Source organism: Pyxicephalus adspersus, chromosome 1 (genome assembly GCF_032062135.1).
Source record: "Pyxicephalus adspersus chromosome 1, UCB_Pads_2.0, whole genome shotgun sequence".
Classification (NCBI taxonomy): Eukaryota; Metazoa; Chordata; class Amphibia; order Anura; family Pyxicephalidae; genus Pyxicephalus; species Pyxicephalus adspersus.
In genome coordinates this window covers 41,732,574-41,760,337 of record NC_092858.1, presented here as the reverse complement: position 1 = coordinate 41,760,337, position 27,764 = coordinate 41,732,574, and the positions used below count along the sequence as shown (strand labels likewise).

Below are 27,764 nucleotides of genomic sequence, written 5' to 3'. Positions count from 1 at the left end.
TAGGTGGAAAGAGGTGGTCCTGCACCTTCAAAAACCCATTACACTGCAAACAGAAAAAAGTGACTGAAAACAAACAGTAATATAAGTCATGTTGCTACATTTTATTTTCTATAAGGAGAGTTTAATGACACTTTATATTATTATCTTTGGAAAGGACATGAGATGAAACTATGGAGACTCAGAAAATAAACCTTGCATCTGACATATAAAACCCACATATACCCACCAATTTTGGTATACCTTGAAAATAGTGTTTTGTTTTTTTTTGTAAGTGGTAACCATACTTATATTCTTTAACTAAAGAATATGGTTTAAACAACTGATTGCAGCACAAGCCGACCTAAAGAGCTGATATGGGTACGTTTAGAAACTATGAAATACTATACCATCCAGGCTATCAGTGAGACTAATGGGGAAGAGGGGGGTTTCAAAAAAATTTAGCAGTGCACTTACAACATCAGGCCCAGCATTCTTTTCAAATTCTAGCTTTGCAAAAACTGCAGCTGTCCATTGCTATAAAACGAAAACAGGCACACAACTTTACAGTCTATATAAGAACCAGACATACCTTTTTCACATCCGACAATAACATCTGATTTCCAGGGACATTTTGTGTTCCTAAAAGCATCTCTAGTGTTTATGGTAAGCAAGTGTAAAATATTAAATCCCTCCCTCAATGGGGCACTGTTTCTCCCACTTACTCAAATAACACCATTGCTTTCACTAACACCAATGATGGGCCACCATTCAGTCAACTGATGCTGACAGAGCACTATTTTTCCTACTGAAACCAGTGTTGGGGCACTACTCCTTATACCAACACAAATGGTGGATATTTCTCTACCTGCAGTGTATGATGAAGTATATTTTCTCACGCTAAAAAAACAATCAATATTCCACTCACTGAGACTAACTTTAGGGCACCATTACAAATGTAAACTAAACGATAAAGCATCATTCCTCCTCCCTCACTGTTCACAGGCTCTAGGTAAATAATTCCCCAATCCCTAAACCTCCTTGCGTCTACTAACCACTGGGCATTTTCGACTCAGATTGGCCACACTTTGGTTCTCCTAAGGTCTTAAGAATAATGAACTGGTCTTTTGTTCAAAATGTTAGAACCTTGATGTAGAGTGTACCATACAAAATGAGTTAGTTCTCTTGCGAATTTGTACACAATGGTATAGGAAAAAAAAGCAAAACAAAAAAGAACAAAGAAAAAAAACACTGTGGCCACTCAGCATTAGGCTTTGCCAAATTTTGCTTTGCTTTTCAGAGAAAGAATGTTTGACTTCTGCTACCTGGCTGCTTGCCATCATTATATGCAGACATAAAAGTTTAGTTCAGGTAACAGATCAAAATTTTGACCCTGTTTCACCAAAGTTCTAAATAAAGGGTTTTAGCATGTATAGCAAAACTTTCTTAGCAGATGCAGATACTTTATTTATAGTCTTAACCAGACTCTAAATGAATATATTGGAGGCACAATTTATAATAGTTAGACAGCTTTATTCATAAATTCCTCTACAGCTGCTCTAAAGTAGCACTGCAACAATAAAACTTGGTCATGACCACTTTTTAATTGTGTATCTGTTTTAAAAATATATCCCCTCTCAAGGAGTGGTTAAAAAAATCAGGGCAAACTTGTTGCATGCCAGAATTACAGGTGTGTGGGTCACAAATGAATATCAAACCTGTCTCTTAGATTCTTGTAGCTGAAAGGTGGCCTGATTACTGCCAACATTTGTTACTAATTTGCTTTGCAAATGTCTTTTACTGCATTTTATGCTTTTGGCATTTAGCATTCACTCCTGCTTTGCTGCCTGCAAAACCCCGTCTAAATGTGTGCACGGAGCCAAATGATGTTTGATCATCTTCTTATTTGCTCAAAAGCCTTTCACCCACATTTTTTTTTTTTTTTTGTATTCAGGAAGAAATAAGATATGGAGATAAAAGAACACATGTATACAGAAGCAAGCAAACTTTATACACAAGTAGCCATTTTTCAGTTTGCCCCATTTAGAAAAAGTGGCAACTGGCTGACATGATTACCACCTTTAAGCTCGAACAGCTACTTTTATATTTAATATAGAGTTATAATTTTGCATTATAGATTGCAATATAGCATTCTCCACTTTAGAAGTAATGAACGCCATAGGCAACAGCAGGAATTATTGGTGTTGTTTTTGACACCTTGCTTGCCACTTACATTGATTGCCAATTTAAGAAGTGGCCAGCAACAGCTTCAATAAGTTCAACAGAGAAATTTCCACTCTAAACTATGCCCCTTTACAGTGATATATACGGTTAGTTTGTTGGGCCCTGCTTTTCCAATTTTATGGTGGGCCCAAATTACTGTATCCAAACTGTGTGTCTTTTTTTTTTTTTTACATTGAAGCACCAGCCTTTTAAGGAGCCTTTGCACACCTTTAATATCCTGAACTGGAGATCTGACTTCCACTGTTTTAAACATGCTACTGCTTGTCACCAATCTGTTCCTGAGGATGAATGAACAGTCTAAATGGCTCAGTTATGAACAGATCAGTGGCAACTTGTACATTATACCAAATGCTTGGAGATTTAAACATGAGCGCTATTGTCCTTCAAATATCTAGCCAACTCTTCAACATTTAGGGTAGCATACACAACTGACTGCTAAAGAAGTATTCCTCACTGACCATTAATATAACAAGGTGCATTGCAACTTTACCCCATTTTGCCACTCTGTATATGTGTAGCAGGTGTAGCTCTAGTAAGAGCTACAGACATGCCGCCTTAACCTAGGTTCCTGGGTGCATGGTAATGTGTCAATCCTATTCAATTTTTGTTCCTCCACTGGGTTTTTTCTGCTAACTTTATTGAAAATGTTTGAGGAAAATACAAAACCAACATTTTTACTGTAAAATGGATACAATCTGACAAATACAAAGGGAAAACTAAACAACAGTAATAGGCTCAACAGGTTTTAATGGTATTATATACCACTATTTACCAATCTAAAACCAATTACCAGTTAGCATTATTGCATCCCCATTTCTTACTGGGTACTGTTCCTCCCTTGCCAAGACCTTTTGCTAACCTGATGGCACTGGCATAAAGGCAATCTTACACCCATGGGCACTAACACTGGGGCATTGTTTTCATCCCACTGATGTCAAGGTATTTTTTCCCCAGGGACCACTGACTTTGGGACATCCCCTCCCACACACGGATCACGGGCAATTTTTTTTCCACTGACTTATTTTTTCTTTCTGCAATAAAACATACTGTCCTGCCTGTTCACAATCCTTTCTGTAATGTACAGTGAGCTCTGTTTATGAGGCAGAGTATCCCAGCACACCCGGCTATCAGAAATTAATTTCATAGATTACCTAATAAACATAATCTGGCCTGGCCAATCAAGATTGCCCAAGACCCAAACCTGGAGGAACACCAGGCAAAGATGCAATGCCCACATTGGAGCACAGGATGGTGAGTGTACATAAAAAATACAGCCACTGCAGGAAAGTTTATTTTATTGCAGAAGAGACATCACCTGTTTTCTACAATAAAGCCATGTTCAGACTGTCAATGAGATTGTAGTGCAGTTACACAGGTTTGGGAGCACATCGACTATACAAAAAATCAGAGATGGCAGTAGGGAGGTAGGATACAGGAACATAGTAAAGTTTAGAGTCCAATCCAGGTGAGTATCTTGTCCAGGGGTGAACAGCAGTTAGTGCATGTTCCATACAATCTGTGACTTCATACAGCTTTGGACTTGTACCTTCTGTTAATTTTTCTAAAGCCTTAATACCTGTAGGCATATCAGTGAAACAATAATAGTAAAAATTGTTATCATTTTATATACATTTTTTACTCACATTTATGTTCAGTTCAATAAAGGTAGACCGCGTTAATAGCCATAATGTTACATTTTTTGTTATTAGCGTTGTAACTTCTTTGGCTCTTAATAAGAACAATCGCAAGTAATAAGTACATAAGAGTCCAAGAGGTAAATAAATGAATAGGTACTAATAAAAATAAGGTTTCTTGGATGATATCAGTGTAGTCAGTACACATCTTTTTTTTGTTTTTGTTTTTGTTTTTAATGCTCATACTGGAGCAGAAAACTTCTATGCTGTGTTTGTGGTACAAGTGCAATGCAAGCTTTGCATTGAAAAGTAATTGGGCAGTCTCCATGGATGCTTCTTCTTTGCTTCAATTGCAATGCAACATGCTGACATTTTTTTGCACATTGCTGTCTGAGGGCCTTGGAGACTACACCTTAAGGTTCTCTCAGAGTTGTTGTGGTACAAACAATCTCCATAGAGTTGTAATACAAAAGTTTCTCAAAAATTTTTTTAGCAAGCCTGCAAAAATTCTAATTACACTGTACTTAAGATAAAATCAGAACATTATGAGTGATATTCATATTTCTTCATAATTATAAATTCAAATGGAAATTACTGTTTTAGTAATTAGACATTGCTATAATTGCTGGTATATTGGTTATCAGCAGAAAAATAAATGGTTGTAAGCACTTGCATTGTGGTTAACCTTGTGTAGCAAATACAATAAATAAATATATTTTTCATATACTCACTTTGCTGGCAGTATTCCTCGCCATAGCTCTCCCTAATGTGTACAGGCAGGTTTTCCCACATTTGCATTAGGTTTTTCTTATGAATCTCCCAAGTGATTATCTGAGTCCTAAAAGCTCCTGGTTCTATGATGGAAACCTTTACGCCAAAAGCAAGCATTTCCCTCCTGTCAAACAGCAATAATTAAAATGAAAAGAAAATTACCTTGCCAGGTGAGCACACCATCATATTCTCTACACAATGAAGACCTTCAAAGATGCATAATGTGACATTTAAGGACAAAGAGCTGATGCAGCAAGTAACATTTTGCCTTGTGAAGTGGGAAACTATATATGGAAGTATTTGAAAGCTGCATGGGTTTTTAATTAGTTCCCAGCATCATCTTCCTATTGCAGCCATTATGAAGGGGTCTCACACCCCATGATGACTAGCTGACTTGCACATTCTTTGCTGTAGTTTCTCTTTATGTTTATACTTCTGCTGACAACACCAATATTATACATTCTATCACACCCTACTCAGTGACTCACCTTAAACTGTCGGCGAAAGCTTGCACGCCATACTTGGAAGGACTATATCCACCACCAATCCAAGACAATCTTCCCATTGCACTAGATACAATAACAACGCGTCCTCTGGCTTTTCTGACAAGATGCAGCAAGTTCACTGTGACGTCGATGGTACCAAGCAGATTCACATTTAGGTCCTTGGAGAAGTCTTCTTTTGTTTGCCACTCATTGGGAGCAAGACCAGTAGCAGAACCAGCATTGTTTACCAATCCCCAAAGCCCTGTAAGGCATAACACCAAGTTAAATCTGTATTGAAGTTGGGAAACAAATCTGTATCAAGCACAGTAAAGCCTTTTAAAACAGAAAATATCAACAATCCCCATAAAAAGGAGTTTATTTCTAATTTCTAGTTTGTGGGTACAGCCGTACAAAGCATTGCTTTGCCAACTGTTCCATCACGGTCAGCAGCCAGTGTTGGTGACAAGGCAGAGCAGTGACCTTGCCCCAAGTCATGTGCTTGGGTCTAGCAATTGTTTGCCAGACCCAAGTCCTGGCACATTGGAGGTGGTCAGATGCATCACCATACCTAAAAGCAGCAGGCATGTTGTCTGAGGCAGCATAAGAAGGGATCCAGAAAGCAGGCAAGATTTTCAGAGTTCAGTGGCTGGTATTTACTAGTGTTGGTCGAATATCTCACTATTCGATTCAACAGCTTTTTGATCGAATAGGGGGGTATTGTGCGGGTGATTGAATGTCGAATTCAAACACTATTAAAGTCAATAGTGGGAAAATTTGGGGGTATTTTTCGGGACTGTGTGGAACTGCAAAAGCAATCAGGGGAGCAGAGCTGTCAGGGCTCTTGCAGCCCTAGCGTAACTATAGTATGTGTTCTTGAATAGAGATTCTCTATTCAAGAACACAGGAGTCCCGCGAGATCCCCGGGCACTAGAGACTAAATGAAGACAAGTCTCCCCATTCAATCATCTCTAGTGCTCTGTGATTAGCTGGGGAAGGGAAAATCCTGATAAAGCTTGAGCTGTCATCAGGGTTTACCTTTCCTCAGCCAATCACAGAGCACTAGAGGTGATGAATGGGGAGACTTGTCCCTATTTACCTCTAGTGCTTGGGGATCCCACACTGACAGGAGGATTCCCACGGCTGTGCTCAGAATAAATGCAGCCGTGGTATACATCCTGTCAGTGTCACGAGCCGTGTAGTCCCGTGAGCAATCAGAGGAGCAGAGCGGTCAGAGGTGATGAATGGGGAGATTTGTCCTCATTTACTTTAATGGCGTTCCAATTCAACATTCAATCACCCAAACAATATCCCCCTATTCGATCGAATAGCTGTCTAATCGAATAGTGAGATATTCAACCAACACTAGTAAGCACTAGGTGCTCTGACCAGGAGAAGGGTCAAGGTAGGTGGGAGGTGGCATGATTAGAAGAGGTAAGGTAGTTGAAGTACATTTCCTGGGAAACAGGAGGTGAGCTGAGGCACATAAGGGTGGTAAGTTGTTGTTCAGTGACATGGAAATGATTTGGGTAGAAAAGCGCTATGACCAGGCAAGGGGGCCAGAATGGGAGTGCCAGGACCCAGGGGCGATTAAGTGGGTGATTAACCCAGGGAAGTGGCGGAGAAATGAGATGAGCAATAAGCATTTTGACTGGCTTTTCAAATTCAGATAGACCCGACCCGAAAAACATGGGATTCGACGAGGCAAATTCGTGTGTAAAAAAATGTGTTAAAAAAAAAAAAATTACATGTTAAAAAGTTTTAATTTATTCAATGTTGTGATTGTGTAACTAACTTTTTATTTTTTTTTTACAAGTTATGCCACAATGACAGCATGATTCCCGTGTGGGATCCCCGGGCACTAGAGGTAAATGGGGACAAGTTTCCCCATTTATCACCCCTAGTGCTCTGTGATTGGCTGAGGAAAGGTAAACCCTTATGACAGCTCAAGAGTCATCAAGATTTTCCTTTCCCCAGCCAATCACAGAGCACCAGAGGTGAATGAATGGGGAGACTTGTCCCCATTTAGCCTCTAGTGCACCGGGGATCTTCTCAATGAATGCATCCGGTGTAGCATTCGTTGAGAAAAGTGTGCGATCCGCGGCACTAGTAGTTAATTGACCTCTAGTGCCCCGGGGATCTTCTCAATGAATGCAGCCGTCGTCGCATTTATTGAACAGTGTGCAATCCACGGCACCAGAGGTTAATAAACTTCTAGTGCCCCGGGGATCTTCTCAATGAATGCAGCCATGGTCACATTCATTGAGAACAGTGTGCCAATGCCAGGTGTTACGAGGAAAAGGTCAGCTATAGACTGATAAGTTAGGCCTTTACCAAAAATTTGGTATAGGATGACAAAACATTGCAATTGTAAAAAACATCAACGGTAACTTTTATAAGACATTTTGCATAAAAGTAACAATAATGCAAATTACAAGTTACCTTCATTTCCAACGATGGATGATACCCACTCGGCAGCAGTGCTCACACTTTTGCTGTCACTAATATCCAAAATAATTGTCTGCAGCCTGCTGGAGGTCTCTTTCTTCAGATTTTCAGCACCTGTCTCAGTTAAGCAAGCAGCCAGAACTTTCATTCCACGTTTGTCCAGCTGCCTAGCCAGCAAGTTTCCAAATCCAGAATCACATCCAGTGATAAAAACATATTTGTCAGTGAGATTCTCCAGTATCTGACTCTGCCTGTACCATCTGTAAAGAAGGATCAAACCCAACACCCCCAGCAGAAGGAGCCACATGATGCAAGTTTGTTCTTTAGTAAAATAGTTTTATTCCTGGACGCAATGCAGAGACATTCATGCTTTTTTAAATAAAAAGAAACAAAGATAAATTAATACAAAGGTATTGAGGACCTACACATACTGATTGTGATCCCTCAACTTTACTAGCAGATCTTTTTTTGATGTTACTGGTGCAGTCCCAGGTTGCTAAGCACAATGAACAGTCATATAATGCTGCTTATGGGACTTTTCTATATTAAAATGATCAACTTTCTAGGTAACAAAAAGTGCATACACCAGCATTCAAAGTATCAGCTCACCATGCTGTTGCAATTTTGCAAATGTGCATATATAGGCCACGCATGCATAGTACAATACCTCCTGTTGGGTGTTAAAAATGTATTTCTAATCAGCCTTGATATAAGACAACCTAGGCCACCTATAAACAGCCTACAAACAATGTTCCTTCTGAAAGCAAACAAAAATAATAAAACTGTAATCAGAAGCTTGCTGAGCCGATTGGTCTTCCATGAGTGGGTGTCTTAGGATCATTAACATTTCGTTTGAACCCCTGGTGGTTTTTGCTGGCCAAACTGGTTTAGTATTGATGTAGCCCTCTTGGGGGGACAGAGATCTAGGATCTCATACTCATCTCATACTGAATAGTCAACAAACTCAATTCAGCCTGGGACAGTGGTCAATTTTGTGACCTCCTGCACAAGACTACATTATTGATGGACAAAAAAAATGTATTCTGAGCTTGCAAATAGGAATGTTTAAAAGAAAGAACAACTCTGGCTTGTGTGGTTTGAGAGAGAGGATGTTTTCTTTAGCCCCTTTTCCCCTCCTACCCCCTTCCTTTGGTCCCCTTCTTGTAAATCATATTTATCTATATCCTAATGTGCAAATAAACCAATCCCTTAAATGATCTAGTAGTCCTACTAATGATCTAGTAGCAGTACTTCATTAAAACTAAGGCACCTCAAACAAGGTAGATTTTATACCTTTCAATATCATGAATATGATCACAATAGATAGTAGAACAGGTGGGAGTCAGATCCCTTTATATTTTGAACAATAGTCTTGGCAAAGGTTTATTTACCATTAACACAAATAGGAATAGACATTTTTATTTTTCATTGTAAAAGAGAAGAGAGGTGGTGGGTAGATGGATGGATGGTTAATGAGTGATTAGCAGCTGCCTGTAAATATAGATAAATTTAGCTTTTGCAGCTTGCTTCATTGAGAGTCATTTGTTCCATCTTTTTCAGCAATAATCTACTACTCCTGGTTAGTATAGAAGCCATAATAAAATAAAACCCCTTTAAAACCTAATTAGTTGTACAGGCATTGTTTTTTTTTCAGATCACTTAGTTCTAATTGCATCATATAAGTGCGGTGTTATGAATAAAAACCATTACTACTATGTGAATGTCAGTACAATGCATTTTTCTACAGAAAACGTGTAATAATGCCAAGCATTTGCTGTTTCCCGGCTTGTCATTAGGAAATAAGGTCCCTGGAAACCAGTCTAATTCTGCATACAGGGGTACCAGCAGTCATGGGGGATTGCCCTGTTTGTAATATTGGCTTTTACCAAGTATACCACTATGTAACAGTTTTACTCTTCAGGGCAATAAATGCAATTTTAGTGTGCCATTTCTAAATATCATAAACTGTCAATGAAAGGTTTTTGCCACATAGCTAATGAAAGGTCAGGTGAGCTACCTAATTTTAGTGAATAAAAAGTAAAAATCTTACTTTTACCTGTGAAAATGTAAAAGAACAAGGAGGATTCCTGAGTCTTGCTGCTAACGTGGCACCTTCAGCAGGAGTTTGGTTCTGCCTTCCTTCACAAGGAGGAATTATATCCTTGGTTTAGGATCACTAATTGCACAGCACGGAGGGGTGTGGAAGCAGGAAAGTATCAGTGAACTGGTACTTACAAATGAGTACTAACATGTTTAAACTGGGGAAGCACAAAAAGCAAATTGAAAAACAGGTTAAAAATGTATTTTACTTTTTGTTTTGCATTTATTGGCATTGAATAGCCTATGCTTCCGATTGCAGGAACAATGCAATAACAAGCTGAAATCAATTTTTTCTGATGCGGACTTAATGAATTTATTCTGTATAAAAAGGAATCATAAGATATATTATATATAAGGCTTTTGCCTTATAACGACAAACAACTTTTTCACCTACATCTTGTATTTTTCCACATTGTTTCAAAGGATGGGACCTCCGGATTCATTTCAACATACATCAAGCTTGTGACCCACATGTTATTCACACCATTTTGCAAAACTAACGTAAATCTTTTTTATATTTAAAACTTATGAATGTAACAGTTGGTTCTTGGCACTTGACAAAACCCCCACATAGGCATTAATTTATAAAAATAGGTTCCTAGAAAAGAGGTTGACTATTTCTATACTGTGCTAAATGTATTACATTTTATTGGTTAATTTGTAAGGTAGAAACTCAATCCTGGTTTGTTGCTTTTGATTATCCTAATATTTTTGCTGTTATAAACTTATGCATGACATAAAAAATTAAAACAATAGCCATATTTATTTGTTCTCACACGTGTTAATAAATGCTTCATCTATAGCAAGATGTCGCTGTACATTTAGAAGGGTGATATGCTCTGCCAAGATTTGTGGTGTTTAATGTGAGGAAAGACTGAACCCCCAGATGAGTGACAACTATGGAAAAAGAGTGGGTGGAACCAGACACACAACGCACTTATGGTACACTTTTTTTTTAACCCTTTTTGTCTGTTTCCATCTTGCATTTATCTACCTGTACGCTCCTGAGATAGTAAGTTTTTACCCGAACTGTACTTCTTACAAACTTTACTAACACTTTGTATGAATGCTGTATGAGACTGATGGACAGTGTGGTTAAACAGCCTTACTAGGAGTGAAAATTACAAGACATTGTTGCAGTGCAGATGCGCACCTTACCTTGTAGGTATTGTTTTCTGTAGTTTCTGCATTATTTAGGCAATCTAGGAATAGATATTTTATGTGAGAACATTACTAGGTCGATATCTGGAAAGTGGTCTGACTGATAAAGAAACTATATGTGTGGCTGACAGGGATCTGACTCTAAAAGGAAGAGTTGACCCTTGCTTCTGGCACAAAACGCCACCATTCTCTGAATTGAAAGCCATAGGGCAGTGCTGCTGAGAACGGCCTTTTATGAATGCTTTACCTTCTTACCTTATTAGTAGTAGTTACTAATGAGAGATTTGTAACTTTTTAAATACATGAATAACTTTAATAATACAGTCAGTTTGAAAAAATCAGATTGTATAGTAGGAGGTTTTTATGTCATTGTAATCATTCTGACAGTGATAGTAAAATACTTACTCTGGGGAATCTGTAAAGATTCACATACCGGAAAGAAAATTTATCAAACTGTCCACTATAGATGGGACAATCCAGACTTAGTCGGTAATGCTCTTGGCTGTTTGGATGGGTAAAGGCCTGGTCAGTTGCCAGTGCTACTGCTCCAATCACAGCCAAGAAACTGTTGAAAGAAATTGTGTCAGATATGGCCTGCTGGAATCAGTAAAGTCAGACCATGGCAGTCACGTCAAAGTTAAACTTATGCAAAAAGTTATGGAAGGCCTCCAGATTGAACAGAAGTTTCACACACCATATCATCCACAGGAAAAGGATATAATGGGATAATTACGAATAGTCTAATTAAGATTTGTGAACAGACCTAGCTTGCATGGGAAAAAACCATTAGCCCTTGAGTTACATCTATCAGACATACCCGTAGGGGTTCAGAGAAATTGTCACCTTTTGAGATGCTGTTTGGTAAGCCCCTTATGACAGGATTTTTCTTTCCCCAAGAAATGAAGTTGATACACTACTCATTTAAAATGTATATGCAAGAGTTGCATAAACAGTTTACCAAGTTGCATATCCATGTTTTCTCTTCCTTTCCCGATCCAAACTCACTCGAGCATACCCTCTGACTTGGTAATGGATAAGAGGTTCCAGAGGAAAGTCCTTAGGCCAAAGTTTGACGGACCCTTCCCCTTCCAGGTGTTGGTGACTACTCCCACTCGGTAATATGGGAGGGCAAAATTCCCTTGATTCACATCTCCCATTGTAAGAAGGTTTACAAAAGTGTTGGAGAAATTATTATTGTATTGTACAGTTATTGTACTGTGCACATTGGCTGGGTGTTCAGTTGAAGGGTGTATACTGCCATTTCCTCAGAAAACCAAACATTATGGGAGATTAACCCCAGTTCATTTAAGGGCCAGGAAAATACCTATCCCTTATGCATTTCACACTATGGACTCCATCTGAGAGTTATGGTATATTGGCAATAAAACCTGAAGGCTGGAGTTCTTCCTGAATTCATAGAATAGAGTGCAGTCAGAGGAAACTACTCCCTTGATATTTTTTCATGGAATGATTCACAATATTGCAACATTAGCTGTAAATTGTGATTCTTATCTGCTTAAACATGTTACAAATACTGAGGCATCTAATAGAACTAGACATAGAATACACAACATTAGAGGGTTTTTGTAAAATAATGTGTAATAGGTTTAGTCCTGCATGATATTTAAGAGTGTTAAAAAAGAAGTGTTAAAAGATATGCAAAGATATGCAACACTAAAATCACTGGATCACCTTGAGAGGGGTCTCCTGCTCACTGAGCAGGCAGTTAATGGCTTAGATCTGGAGGGTGAAAAGGTTAGTCAGAATGAACATGTAGGGTGTTGGGTTAATGTAGCTAGAGGGAGTGGTAGGGGCACTCAGAAAAGGAAGGCCAGCCCTGTGTTTGAGAACCCCAACATGTTTGCAAAGGTTTGTGAAGATGTGCAGGTGGCAGACCCAGAGGTGGCAACTCTAGATGTTACTGCTACCCCTAACCGCCGGGAGAGCAGCCCATCTAGTAGTGGTGGGGAGAGAAACGCAGGAAGGAAAAGACAAATGGTTGTCATAGAGGAGTCTATGATTAGGAGGACGGATAGAATAGTTTGTCGCCCGGATCCCTTCAACCGAATGTTGCTGTCTGGCTGGTGCCAGGGTTCGGCATGTGGTGGACCGACTGGACAAACTACTGGGAGGGGCTGGACAGGACCCAGCTGTCTTGGTCCATGTTGGAACCAATGACAATATAGATGGAAGATGGAGGATCTTTAAAAATCAGTTTAGGGAACTAGGTTTCAAGCTGAAGAAAAGGGACCTCCAAGGCTATGTTCTCTGGAATATTGCCTTAGCCATGCCCAACACAGGAAAGGCAGAGAGAGCTTAGGCAGCTAAATGCATGGCTTAAGTCCTGGTGTAGAAGGGAAGGGTTGATAGAGCACGGGGCTGACTTTTCATTGGGGTACAACCTGTATGCACCTAAATGGTTTGCACCTAAATGAAAGGGGGTCTGCTGTGCTAGGGTGCTATATGTGCTAGGGAAAAGATTAAGAGGAATGGTGACAGAGCTCAAGTCCAAATTCATAATAGCAATGTCACTGCCTTAAATGAGTCACAATGGCTCAGAATTGATATGATAGAGAAACAGCTGGGAAAAATTAGGGTTGACAAAGCACCAGGACCTGATGGATTGCATTCATGTGTCCTCAAAGAGCTGAGCTCTGTTATTTCAAAAGCCATTATTTCTAATTTTTAGAGACTGTTTAGTCACTGGCAAGGTACCAATGGATTGGCGTATGGCAAATGTGGTTCCTATCTTCAAAAAGGGAGCAAAGTCATTACCAGGTAACTACAGACCCGTTAGTTTTTTGTCCATAGTTGGAAAGGTCTTACAGAGTTTGAAGAACCACATAGAGGAGTTTCTGCTAGAAAATAATATTATTAAGTGATAGCATGGCTTCAAGAAAGACAGAAGTTTTCAAACAAATTTACTCTCTTTTTATGAGGAAGTAAGTAAACAGGTAGACCGTGGAATAGCAGTTGATATAGTGTACTTGGACTTTGCTAAAGCATTTGACACTGTACCCCACAGATGGTTAATATGCAAGTTAGGGTCGATAGATTTAGAAAAGTCAATCTGTAAATGAATGGAGAACTGGCTTCCAGAGAGTTGTAATTAAGGATTCATACTCTGAATGGTCTAAGGTTTTTAGTGGTGTACCCCAGGGTTCAGTGTTGGGACCTTTACTGTTTAACATCTATATAAATGATTTAGAGTTTGGGATTAAAAGTATAATTTCTGTGTTTGCAGATGACACCAAACTATGTAATGGAATTATGTCCATACAGGATGTCTATAATCTACAAGCAGACCTGGATGTACTGTATGATTGGGCAGGCAAGTGGCAAATTACATTTATTATAGATACATGTAAAGTGTTGCACTTGGGGGCTAACAACATGCATGCTTCATACTGTTCAGGGGGAATACCTTTGGAGGAGTCAGAAATGGAAAAGGATCTAGGGTTTCTGGTAGATCATAGACTTAAATAGCATGCAATGCCAAGGTGCAATATCCAAAGCTAGCAAAGTACTTTCTTGTATTAAAAGAGGAATAGACTGCAGAGATGGAGACATATTCCTGCCCCTGTGCAAAGCATTGGTCAGACCACATCTGGAATATGCAGTCCAGTTTTGGGCACCAGTTCACAAAAAGGACATTGTTGAATTGGAGAGAGTGCAGAGAATAGGAACTAAACTAATAAAATAAATGGAGGAGCTCAGCTATGAGGAGAGATTAGCTGAACTGAATTTATTCTCCCTTTAGAAGAGACGTTTAATGGAGGATATGATCACTCTGTATAAATATATAAACGGTCCATATAGAGAACTCTCTTCCCCATTATTCACAATGAGATCATTACAAAGAAAAAGAGGGCACTCTTTGCGTCTTGACTAAGGGTAGTTTGGATCTCCTGCCCCCACCCCCTAAAGGAAAAACCCCAACAAAAGGTTTTCCAGGAAATCAAACATTTCCCGCACCCCTTACTACTTAACGCAAACTTACTACTTAACTTTTACTGCACTTTCCCCCACTATTGCCTACCAGCCTATAATCTTCCCCCAAAAACGCACTGACACCTTCCTTGGGTTTAAATTGGCTGGCAAGCAGCTGATTTTATTAACAAAACAACTTAAATAACAATAAATAACCATTAATTACAACAATATTTAAATAACATATAAATATTATCTCCATTAACATAACTTAACATATATAAGGACATATAACATTAGTATACTCTTTATATACACTTTAAAATCTTTACTACTATAAAACTTTTTCCACCCATTCAAACTGTAAACACAACCCCATTTTCTCACTGTGCCCAATTGCACTATAACCAACAACCAACTCCGGTTTACTCCACCAGGCTGCAGGTCTAGGAAAAAGGTAAAGTCGGTTTCACCAAAAATTGTTTATACACACTGGCCCCTATCCACCCAGCACCGCCTCAGGGGCCACACCATAACACCATTTAAATGGGCACCCTACCAATGAGTTGCCCTTCCCAAATACCAACAAGACTTTTACCCTCCTAAACCCCAGCCGCCACAGTGCTCAGGCGGGATACCTCATGCCTGAGCGCCCTTCCACGCAGGAAGAGCTCTCTGTACTCCATCCTGCAATCCCAGGAACCACATATCAATGCCCACTGCATTTAAATGCACCCCATCCTGAAGCAAGAACTTGCTGGTGTCCTCCTCCAACTCTCTATGGCGAACCCCTCCATTCCGGGCCACAAACCTTCCCATCTCCTTATAAATTTTTATCCCTGCCTTATTCACCCTGTCCACTGAGCGCGCCCCCCGCCATGCAGTTCTAGTCACCATATCCGATCATACAATCACTAGCCCTGGGAACTCCACCTGTAACCTTAGATAATTAAGCTTAACATCCTCGATTAGCTTCCGCATGGACCTGCGGCCCAAATCATTACCCTCGGCATGTATAACTATCACATCCGGCGGGCGGTCCCACGACGCGAATCTCCTGAAGTCCGGCACCACTCTACTTCACAACATCCTGGGAATTCCCAGCCATCGCACCGTAGCCACTTCTCTGGAGAACCCCAACTGCTGTCCTTCCGGCCGAACTTCCGCCCGCTTGGCGCCTCACCAGACAAAGGAATGTCCTAATATCCAAACCAGACACGGACGTGCACCTAAAACATAAAACAAACATTAAACAGCCCCCACTTTACCCTTCAGATTGGGGCCCCTCACCCCCCCATCATCCTCACAGCATGTGAGGCCGCACATACAACTGAAAACGCTTCGATTCCCAGCGCCCAATCTGCCGAATTATCCTTTCCCCCAATCCCCATCTAGCTGCTTCCGTGGCCGCCCCAATCCGAAAAGAGTGAGACGAGTAGACCCCGGGGTCTAACCCCATGAACCCCAAACATTTCCTGAAAACCACTATAAACTGAAAATGGGACAAGCAGGCCCCATCTTCATCCTCAACATCGGACCTCCAACCTGTGGCCTTCCCCTGAGAAAATCCCCCACTACCGAGACCAGGCAGACAGGGGACCCCTCCATCTTGAAAACCTTTTCCCAATTGATCGGTTTTAGATTTCCGGATGATTAGACTCGCCTCATCCAGTGTCCATGTCACATCCTGAAACAGCATGCCCCCAGCCTTGTGCCTGGCCAGGCTGACCAACTCCCCAATTCTCATAGCCCCAAAAAAAGGCCAAAACAAAAGCCGCCCTAAACAGCAATCTCTCATATCCTCCTGTGCACACCCTTCCCAACACAGGCAACAAACCCCGTATAAGATCTAATGATACCAGTCTTCTAAGATCGGCCGTCTGCCTCCCCTTCCTGTAACCTTCAACCGCCTGCCTTACCACAAACGTTTTCGTAAAATCCTGCCCCCCCTTTTAACTTACAATAAAAGGCCATCCCGGCTAATTTCTTATTAATGGACGCATCAGACACCCCTTTTGTTAAAATCCTGAGCCAACCAAAACAACAGCAAATGTACTGGCTCCACCCCTGTCCTCCAACGCCCCAACTGCTCGCATACCTGCTCCCATTCTAACCAAACTGCAGCATAAGCCCTCCAAGTCTGCTCACTCACCAACCTCCGAATCATATTACCAATCAATCCAGTGCAAGCTTCCACAACACCTCCGGACAAGGTTCCCCGTGCTGCTCTGCTTCCGGCGCCAACATGCGAAACCTGTCTGGAAACAGGACAAGGCATCAGCTATGACATTGCTTACCCCAGGAATATGACTCGCAATCAAATAAATATTATGCTGCAGACAAAATTTAACTTATCCAACAAAGACTGCACCTCCCTCAGCCTCATCTTCTTGCTCCCACAAGCCTACACCACCTCCTCCCGCAGAGCAACCAGTTTTTCCTGAGGCAACCTACTTTCCATAGCTTGAGAATCCAATTCTATCCCTAAAAAGGTGATGGTAGACCCTAGACTTTCTGTTTTATCCTTCGCTAGCGGCACTCCAAACCTCTCAGCCACGTGCTGCAACGTCCCCTGCAAAACCCTGCAAACCGAACTACCCGCCGGCCCAATGAACAAAAAGTCATCCAAATAGTGAATGACCGAATCCACACCCGCTACCGTTCTAACCACCCACTCCAAAAATGTGCTAAACATCTCAAATATTGAGCAGGAGACAGAACATCCCATGTGCAAGCATCTGTCCACAAAATACCCCCCCTGCCACTTACAACCCAAAAAACGAATGTCTGCCGGATGAACCCGCAACAAGCGAAAGGCGGCCTCAATGTCCGCCTTGGCCATTAATGCCCCCTTTCCATAGCGCCGCACCCACTTGATTGCAGCATCCAAAGACGTGTAGGCCACTGAGCATAGGTCAGGATTGATGCCATCATTCCCCGACCCCCCCAGCGGGAACGATAAATGGTGTATCATCCTGAACTTACCCGGCTTATTTTTGGGCACCAGGCCCAACGGAGAAATCTCCAAACCTTCCAGCAGCGGTTACCGAAAAGGCCCACTCATCCTACCCAAACTCACCTCCTTAGCCATTTTTTCGGAAACCACCGCTGGGTAGTTCAATGCCGACCTTAAACTCTTGGGTTCCACATCCCATGCATTTTGGCAGTGATCCCTGCGGAACCCAAGAATTTAACTCCGAGAAACCAATTTCTAGCCTCCGTGCCGCAGCTCTATTGGGATACCTACCGAAGAAAGGGCGCATTGTCGCGATTGTCACCGAGTCCTGCCCTTTTCCACTACCGCCACATCCTTTGCCCATTCCATGCTTGAAACACCTCACCAGCCCATGATTCCCTCCACACAAAGTCCTCTTTTCTTTCCGGCCGGCAACGCCCCCCCTTGTGGCCCCCCTCAGAAAAAACTGCACACCCCCCGTCCTCCCAAAAGACATAATCCGCATCCAGTGACCTATGTCTTTATGGTCCCACCTCAAGGAAGGTCGCACTGCTTTGCGCTGACAAAATTGTTTGCAACAAAATTGTTCATACTACAGCCACGCTGCTCCCCCAAGCTTGTACGCTTCCCTGATAGTATCAAAGTAGCAAAACAAACTTGCACACAGCCCAGGTTGCCATTCCCCCAGAGCACTCGCTAAGATACTGAATGCCTACAACCAATTAAAAAAGGTGCGGGGAATCAAACGGTATGTGCGCTATTTGCTCTCCTCCTTGTGCCCCTCCCCCGACTGCTTATCCACGGTAAACCACTCCAAAGGTAACAAAGACAACATTGACGTAATTGCCCTTTATAATTCGCTTGCACACTTCTTTCTTCAGGTGGGCTCCCAGGGGTCCCTCGAAGCAGACATAGACCTCCCCTCCAGCCGCATCTCCCACACTGTCCACCGACCGCTCTGTTGCATCCAGGCCCACTGCAGTCCCACACTCCCTCTCCCCCCCACTGAACACACAGACCCCTCTTGCAACCCCTCCGCACCCCCAACCTGCCCCCACATTCCAAACCCACCTCTTTGGTGACACTCCCCCCCTTTTCTGCAACGACCGCACCACCTCCCTAAGCCCCTCCAGCACCTCCTGCATCCCCCCTCCCGCCGAGACCACCCCACCTTCCGCAGTACTCCACCCCCCCTTTCCCCCCCACCCCAACAAGAACAAGAACCGGACCAGGCCGGCTGTCCTGCGCTTCCACCCGCGCCGACCGACCAACAGCAACACGGGGGCTGAGCTCCCTGGCAGCCACAGCCCCCCTCCTGCACACTCTTGATCGGGTCCCTGCTGAACGCAGGGGCCCAACTTCAGGTGAGGCCTCCCCTCTCAAGGCCTCACCTGCAGGGAAGAGAGGGCTGCGCTCCCTGGCAGCCGCAGCCCCCTCACCAGAGCTCCGCCGATGAAGGGGATTCCTCCCAACCCTCTGGCCTGCCCAAGCGTTGCCCAGCCTGCATGGTAGGAGGGTCCCTCTGGGGGCTCCCACTGTGGCGCTGAGCTCTAGTAAAGGGCTCTGGGCTCAGGCACACTGGAGGCCTATGCCTCCGAGGCCGCAGCCCCCCTAACCTAGCTACCTGGGGCCCACTAGCCGCCCCCCAATAGCTTCTGCCACCCTCTCCTGCAACCAGGCCTCAGCTCGTGAGGCCGCTGCAGCCCTAAGCTCTGCCATCAGGGCGTCACAAGACTCAATAATGTAGACCTACCTCTAATTTTCCTTTCCAGAAAAAACTGTCCCTCACTTCCGACGGACCCTCTTACTTAAACATTTCTATCCTCCTCACCTCATCTTCCGACCAGACCTCTAGTTAATCCCACCCCTTAAAATCCCTCCCTCACATTAACCCATACATAACCTGCGTGGAATGTGGAATCGGCTCCCTCAGGAAGTAGTTTCAGCAACTACTATAGATTGCTTTAGGAAAAAGCTGGATACTTTTCTAGAAGCCCGGGATATACCTGGGTATTAAGGCTTTAAAGTAAAAATAACAGTGACTGTTGATCTAGGGAACATCTGATTGCCTCATGAAATCTAGAAGGAATTTTTTTCCCCTGTTAAAGCAAATTGTACCAGGGTTTTTTTTGCCTTCCTGTGGACCAACTATATGCATAGGGTTTTATATCTGGGATATGTTTACTTCCCTAGTGGTTGAACTTGATGGACTTATGTCTTTTTTCAACCTAAACCACTATGTAACTTTGTAACTATATACCTGAGATTGTCCTTTTGACTTTATTATTATTATTATTAAAAATATTAATAAACAGGATTTATATAGCGCCAACAAATTACGCATCGCTGAATATTATGACTTATCCAAGAGTGTGGAAGAGGTCAAGACCCAAAAGTAGAGGTCTGTCATATTGCAGAAATATTTATAAATTGGTTAATGGTGATGATATTAACAAAAAGATGTCTGTGAGTAATGGTACAGTGACTGATTCACACATAGGTGTAGACTCTGTGAATGCGACAGATCCACTTTTGGTAAGCAAGATAAATTGTAACCTGAGGATCCCAAGGGAGAAAATTATGCATTTTGGTATAATATTTATGTTAATAATAATGTGGGGGAAACAAAACAACATACAAGGTATAAAAAAATATGACCAACCTGAACCTGTTTCAAGGTCTTCTAGAAAATTTTTTACTAGGAGTCCTGTTCTTGCAGAAAATACCCATTTACTTACTTAATTGCCTCAAATGAAAGTTCCATTGGAACTAAACTGTAACATAACCCAACAAGTTGAATGGTTTGAAAAATCGAGCACAGTTAATATGACAAAATATGCAAAGACACTGGTCTTAAATATAGAAACTGATGTCTGAAAAGATGTATTAAAGGAGGGGAGTGTCTATACTAAGTTTCATCATACATGTTATCATATGACTAATGATACAGCATTTTCTGTGTTTTCCCTCAGTTGTACTCAAAACGTTACCTAACCTCGTGGAGTTCAATTTTTCGCTACTACCCTGGGTGTGGATGTAGCTGAAAAACAAGGACGCACTCCTAGAAAAAAGGTTAGACATCTTACCTGATACCCCTGTAAAGGAGCAGAAAATTCCTCTAGGGTATGGAGTTGAGTTAAAAGCTTGCCTATTAAATTTTGAAAAAGAAAATGAAAACAAGTAACCATATGCCTGGCTCATGAAGAAAGTAAACTGTTGCAGATGTCACATGTTCCTGTGGAGGATGCCAAGGTATCTAGGTGGGAATGTTTATTTAGATACATTCCCAAAGCAACTGCCTTTTAAAATCTTTTGCTTCATCCAACAATCATATTACTCTTTTTCACGGTATTACTTTACCTGCTTGTGGTAATCATGTATTTTAGGCTAAAGAGATTGGTTGCAAAGGTTAAAAAGACATGCACCTCTACTAGATACCACCTCTTGAACAGTAAGAGAGATCAATAACTCAGTTGCAACCTTCTGACAGTCCTATCCAACTCCTGATGCCTAAAGGGCACTTCCTTTGTATCGGGAAAAAAATCACCTCTGAGAAAGGTGTCTCGAAAGTCTCGAAAAATCTAACCACACATCCCTGACTAAACCTTTCATTTCTCTCCTCCCCAGATCGTTACCCCCAGCGTGCATTACTACCACATCCGGCGCTCTATCCAGCGCCGCACACCTCCGAATCTCCGGGACCATCCGGCTCCACAACATGCCTCGCACTCCGATCCACCAAACCATCGCCTCATTCCGGGAAAAACCCAATTGAGGACCCTCCGGCCTGACTACAGCTCTTTTCGCACCCCAACAAACGTAGGAGTGCCCGACAATCGAAACCAAACATCGCTGTTCACCTAAAAAACAAACAAGTAAATAACAACTATTCACCTTCCCTTCCCCCCCAAGACACCAATGACCCCAACAACAACACCCCTCCAGCACCTCAGCCCCCATTACCACCCTACAACATATGAGGCCTAATATACAACCGGAACCTACTTGATTCCCACATCCCTATCCTTCTAATGGCCTCCTCCCCCAACCCCCATCTAGCAGCTTCCGTAGCAGCCCCAATCCGGAAGGAATGGGAAGAAAACTTTTTTAAAAAACTGCAATAAACTGAAACCTCGACAAGAAAGCCCCATCCGCATGCATCAATAGGGGACCTCCCTTTATTCCCCTGACTTTCATCAACGCCTCCACCGGGCAAACCCGGGACCCCCCCCCCAGCCTAAGACCCTTACCGCTCTGGTCTGTCTTAGATTGTCTTATCCACATACTCACCTCCTCCACAGAACACACAACGTCCTCCAACAAAATACCCCCAGGGCAAGTTTTCGTCGGGCTAACCAATTCACCTATCCTCATGGCCCCAAAGAATGCTAAACAAAACGCTGCCGTAAACAATACCTGCTCATACCTGCTACTACACACTTCTTTCAGTTGCCCCACCAACCTCTGCAACAAACCAAAGGACACCTGCCTCCGCCTGTCCTGTACCCTACGACCTCTCCTGTATCCCTTCATAGCTTGCAGCACAATGAAATCTTTTGTCACATCCTGCCACCCCTGCCACTTGAACCAAAAAGCTTTCCCCGCTAACAACCTATTAACTGCTGCCACCGATACACCCCGTGAAAATTTCCTAACTAACCAATACAACAAAACATGTACCGCATCAACCTCACTGCCCACAACCACCAGCTGTTCACACAAACCCTCCCATTCCCCCCAAACCACAGAGTACGCAACCCAAGTGCGCTCACTCACCGACCGCTGAATCAAACCTCTTATGATCCCAGCACAATTTCCCATAACTGCTCCGGACATGGACAACCGCATTGCTCCACCTCTGGTGCCAACACGCGAAACCTGTCCCAATGCAAACGAGATAAAGCGTCAGCAATGACATTGCACACCCCCGGAATGTGCCGTGCAAAGACAAAAATATTATGTTGCATACATCTTAGCACTAGATGCCGCATCAATCTAACCGCTGGCACCGATGACACCGAGAACTTATTCACCGCTTGCACCACTCCCAAATTGTCACAGTGAAACCTAACTTTCTTGTTGGCCTGCTCCACCCCCCACAACTCTATTGCCAAAACTATCGGAAACAGCTCCAGGACAACTAAGCCCTTCACCAAACTACCCTCCACCCATGATTTGGGCCATACTCCTCCGCTCCATTAGCCTCCAAAATACGCCCCAAAACCAGAAGCACCCGCAGCGTCAGTGAACAATTCTAGGTCAACCGCCTCCACAGGCCCATCCAACCATAAATGCGACGGCGATTTCATCCCCGCCGTAGCTGCTGCCAGGCGCCTGCAGAAAATTCTGCCCATCCTTATCACCCTGCATGCGAAATTAAGTTTGCCCAGCAGGGATTGCACTTCCTGCAGGCGCATCTTACGCCTCCCGCTAGCCTTCTCCACCTCCGCTTTCAAATCCAAAAGCTTATCACGCGGCAGCTGACTCTCCATGGCCACCGTGTCCAATTCAATCCCTAAAAACGTCAACACTGTCACAGGCCCCTCCGTCTTGTCCGCCGCCAACGGCACTCCAAACTTCTCAGCCACATGTTGTAGCATTGCTAACAACACCCTACACACTGAACTCCCAGCCGGGCCAATCATCAAAAAGTCATCCAAATAATGAATACCCGAATCCACCTCCGCCACCGACCGTACCACTCATTCTAAAAAAGTGCTAAATTTTTCGAACAACGCCCAAGAGATGAAACATCCCATCGGCAGACAACGATCTATAAAATAATCCCCCCCCCCCCACTTGCCAGCAGACGCAGGTATTGCGGATGAACTAGCAGCAACCGAAAGGCAGCCTCAATGTCGGCCTTAGCCAACAGTGCTCCCCGCCCAAATATATAAACCACTGCGCAAGCTTCGGGCTGGATCCCATCATTCACCGATTCCCCCGGCAGAAAGACAAATGATGTATCAAGCAAAACTTTCCTGGCTCCTTTTTAGGCACTATACCCAACGGCGACACTATCAAACCCTCCATCGGCGGCTCTTGAAGGGCCCACTCATCCGACTCAGACTTACCTCCTTTGCCAGTTTCTCCGAAACCACCTCCGCATGCCGCAGCGCCGACTTTAAATTCCGAGATTCCTTAGGTACTCCCCCTATTGCACTTGAAATCCAAAACCCTTCCGAAAACCCTGCCTCCAACACCCTAGCTGCTTCCTTATCCGGTTACTTACCTAAAAAGGGGTGCATCTTTTCTACCCTCACCGGCGTCACCCCCTTTTCCACCACTATCTCCCCCTCTACCGGCCCCCACTTTAAAACACTGCGAGAGTCCGTGATTGCCACCACACCCGAAACATTCGTGCCGAAATCTGCAACCCCCCCAAACGTACATTAAAGAGCCAACAAAGCCCCTTCTTTCCACTGGCTGGCGACCCAGCTGTCTGCTGACTACCGCCCCCGTGGAAAAAACTGCCCCCCCCCTTCCAAACCTAGGACCAGACATCAACTTCATCCAAAGCCCTATGTCTTTATGATCCCAGCGCAACGACTGCCTTACCACCTTCCTTTGTCGGAACTGCTCGTAATAACGCAGCCAAGCAATCCCGCCAAACATTCTGTGTGCTTCTCTAATCGTATCTAAATAACAAAAAAGCGAAGCGCACAATTCAGGCTGCTTCTCTCCCAACACACTCGCCAAAATACTGAAAGACTGCATCCAATTGTAAAACGTACGCGGTATCACCTGATGCCGACGCAACTCACTCTCCTCCTTGCGCCCTTCCCCCCAACACTTCTGTACAAATTAAACCTTTCCAAAGGCAGTAGAGTAAAGATATCCACATACTCACCTTTTAAAATCCACTCCCGGACTTCCTCCTTCAAGTGTGCCCCCAAGGGACCCTGGAAACAAACATAAACTTCCCCTTTCGCCGCGTCCCCAACTCCAACTTGCTCCCTTTGTGTACCCCCCTCCAGTCCTGCCTGTCCCCCCCCCAGCCGCACCCTCCCCCACTACCCCAGCCCCCCTCCCTCAATAGCCCCCTGACGCCCCTCTTTCATCCCCCCTGCTCTCCCACATACGCACCTCCTCCCCCTTGTCCAGCCTCCTCACCACCTCCTTTAACCCTTCAAGAACCGCACGGACCCTCCCTCACAATCCACCCTCCGTACTAGGTCCCGGGCCCCCTGTACCCCCCCTGCTCCCCCCACCTTTCTGCTGGCTCACACCCTGACAACATTCTCCCCTTTCTCCAACCATCCCATCCCACCCCCCTATCCCCAACCCCCAAGTCCTCCTGTCCGCATACAGCCCCCCACTTGTCCCCCCTTTTGCCACCCATGTCCAGCAACCCGCACACATCCAAATTAGACAAACCCCTTCTCGCCCCCAGGAGGGGCCCCGCACCGCTGCCAGCGCCCGACCCACATCCTCGTCTTCTTCCGATGTGGAGAGTTCCCCTTCCGACCGGGGAACTTCCGCCTCCAGCTCCTCTTCACTTCCGGGTCTCCTTGATGACGCAGTGCGACCTCTCGTGTCATATTGGGGCGACCCGTCTTCCTCCAGGACACGCTGAGCCGCTGCCATCTTGGCCACGAGGCCCGGCTCTCCAGAATCGGCAGGACGCTGAGACCTCGCCGCCACCGGACCACCGTGCTCCTCCCGGACTTCCCAGGCTGCATCTTTGGAAGGACTAGCCACTCCGCTCCTCCACCCGGACCCCGCACTGCTCGAGGCCCTGGCTTCAGGTAAGGCCTGACCATAGGCCGCTCGCGCCCTAGGGGAACGGGGGCTGCGCTCCCTGCCAGCCACAGCCCCCCTCCTGTTAGCCATCTTCTTGGGACCTCCAGCATGAAGGACCCCAGCACCGGATGAGGTCCCCACCAGGACCTCACCTTGCTGCAAACGGGGGCTGTGCCCCCTGCCAGCCACAGCCCCCCTCTATCGTTAATCTTCTCCTTCCTGCAGGACGCGGGGTGATAGCCACAGGTGAGGCCTCCCCTCTCAAGGCCTCACCTGGGTCTGAGTGGGGGCTACGCTCCCTGGCAACCGCAGCCCCCTCTCCAGAACTCCGCCGGCAATGGGGATTCCTCCCTAGACCCAGACCAGACCTAGGCAAACGGCGCCCGGCTGACCTGCTAGGAGGGTCTTTAGTGGGGCTCCCAGATTGGTGCTGAGCTCTGGAAAAAGGTTCTGGGCTCAGGCGCACCGGAGCCCTAGCTCTCTAAGGCCGCAGCCCCTCTAACCTATCTAACTGCTGTTCCCTAGGGGCCCCCCCAACTGCCTCCGCTACTCTCCCCCGCAGCCAAGCCTCACCTTGTGAGGCCGCCGCAGCCCTAAGTTGCTGCATCAAGGCGTCAATTGACTCCATAATGCCTACCTGCACCCGACCAAATTTCTTCTCTCCAAAAAAATGTGCTGAACTTCCGTTCCCCTCTCCTTACCTTCTACCAACTCCACCCCTTAAACTTCCGACCCTACCCTCTCTCACCCCCCTCCTCCTTTTCTGTAATTCAATCTTAACTCTTACCCCCCCTTCCTTTTCAGTGCAGCCCGAGCACACCTGTCATGCAGCCCCTACGCATATTCCCTGCTGTGGGCCTCTCTTAACATTGTAGTGGTAGTTTGAGGGTAAATATCAGAGTTGTGGTTAATGGTGAGCTGTTTATTGGATTTCAGATGCTTGTAGAACATGGTATGAACTGTTTTCTGTTCCATGAAACTAGGTGAATCATTTCTCTTTCACATCCATGCACTCTGACCAAATATACTTTTTAATAGGTTATTTATTGCTTAAATAGATGAGGCCTACACATTCTTCCACACTTGGACTCAAACTTTGTGATCTAGTCATACTGTAAGACACATTTTCCTAACATAAAATGTATTTTTTTGCCAGGTGGCCATTATTTTCATACTTCTATTGGTCAATAATGCAAATAATATTTATTGTTGAATTAAGGCTATTTGATCTTCAGTTTAAAAACAATTTTGCAAAGTAAAAAAAAAGGTGAAGAGGTATACTGCTCAATCAACCAATCATGTGCTAGAAAAAATCTTTTTATTTCATTTCCCTCAGGCATGATTGGGTATTGGAAGTACTGAGGTATGGACACACATTCAGGTGAATTTTCTAAAAGCACTGGTTTGTTTTTTTTTTTGCATGTTGAAAAGGATCACCTGTAATCTGCTGTCCTTTTAATCCTTTAATTTTTTTGTCCTTTTAATAAATTTGCAGCTTCTTGTCAATGCAGTGGCAAACCGATCATAAGTAGGCCAATGGAAACAGTTCAGTGGTAGATCAAAGAGTTTCTTCATAGACCCTGCAAAATCCCAATGTAACCATCCCACCTTTAATGCCTGTGTAAACAGGGGTTTGAACTGTTCTCATTCATTTTAATTGCCTGGGTAAACTGGTTCCAAAGCAGTTAACTGGGATGGCATTGCTTGGAATAACTGCCTGTATGAATATACTGTAACTTTAATATTATTTTCCCTTATTATTATTATTATTATTATTATTAATAATAAAGAGGATTTATATAGCGCCAACATAATACACGGTGCTGTACGTTAAATAGGGATTGCAAATGACAGACTAATACAGACAGTGATACAGGAGGAGAGGACCCTGCCCCGAAGAGCTTACAATCTAGTAACTTGACTCAATAACTTTCATAATGGGAAATGATGACAAATGGTGTTTTTATTAAAAATTTGAAACAGTGATTGAAGTTTTTTTGCTATTATGAAGGGCTAAGTGATGAGGAATTTTGCATTTAAATGATTTTACATATATAAAGGCAAAGTGAGCATAAATCAGAACAGACTATATAATGTTATATATTATACACTCCTTAAGTATATTTTTGAAAGATGCATAATACATGAATGCTCTTTGAATTCCAGCAAAACAGGCATACATTATAATAAAATTTTAAACTTTTATTCTGTATTTTTGCTGCAAAACTCTTTTTATATAAAAATTGTTTCCAATATAAAACGATCTTTGGAATGGTCTTGTGACCCGCAGAATTTATGTAGAACTATTGAAGATTGAAT

General features: G+C 43.7%; 1 protein-coding gene across 1 annotated transcript; it reads right to left on the bottom strand.

The window, feature by feature from the left end:
• Window positions 1-409: 409 nt before the first annotated feature.
• LOC140328345 (retinol dehydrogenase 7-like) lies at window positions 410-9,695 on the bottom strand. The gene is made up of 5 exons (XM_072407874.1): window positions 9,612-9,695; window positions 7,550-7,924; window positions 5,114-5,372; window positions 4,586-4,749; window positions 410-3,796 (listed from the first exon to the last, which is right to left on the bottom strand). The coding sequence occupies exons 2-5, from the start codon at window positions 7,860-7,862 to the stop codon at window positions 3,588-3,590; spliced, it is 945 nt and encodes a 314-aa protein (XP_072263975.1). The 5' UTR covers window positions 7,863-7,924; window positions 9,612-9,695; the 3' UTR covers window positions 410-3,587.
• Window positions 9,696-27,764: the final 18,069 nt, after the last annotated feature.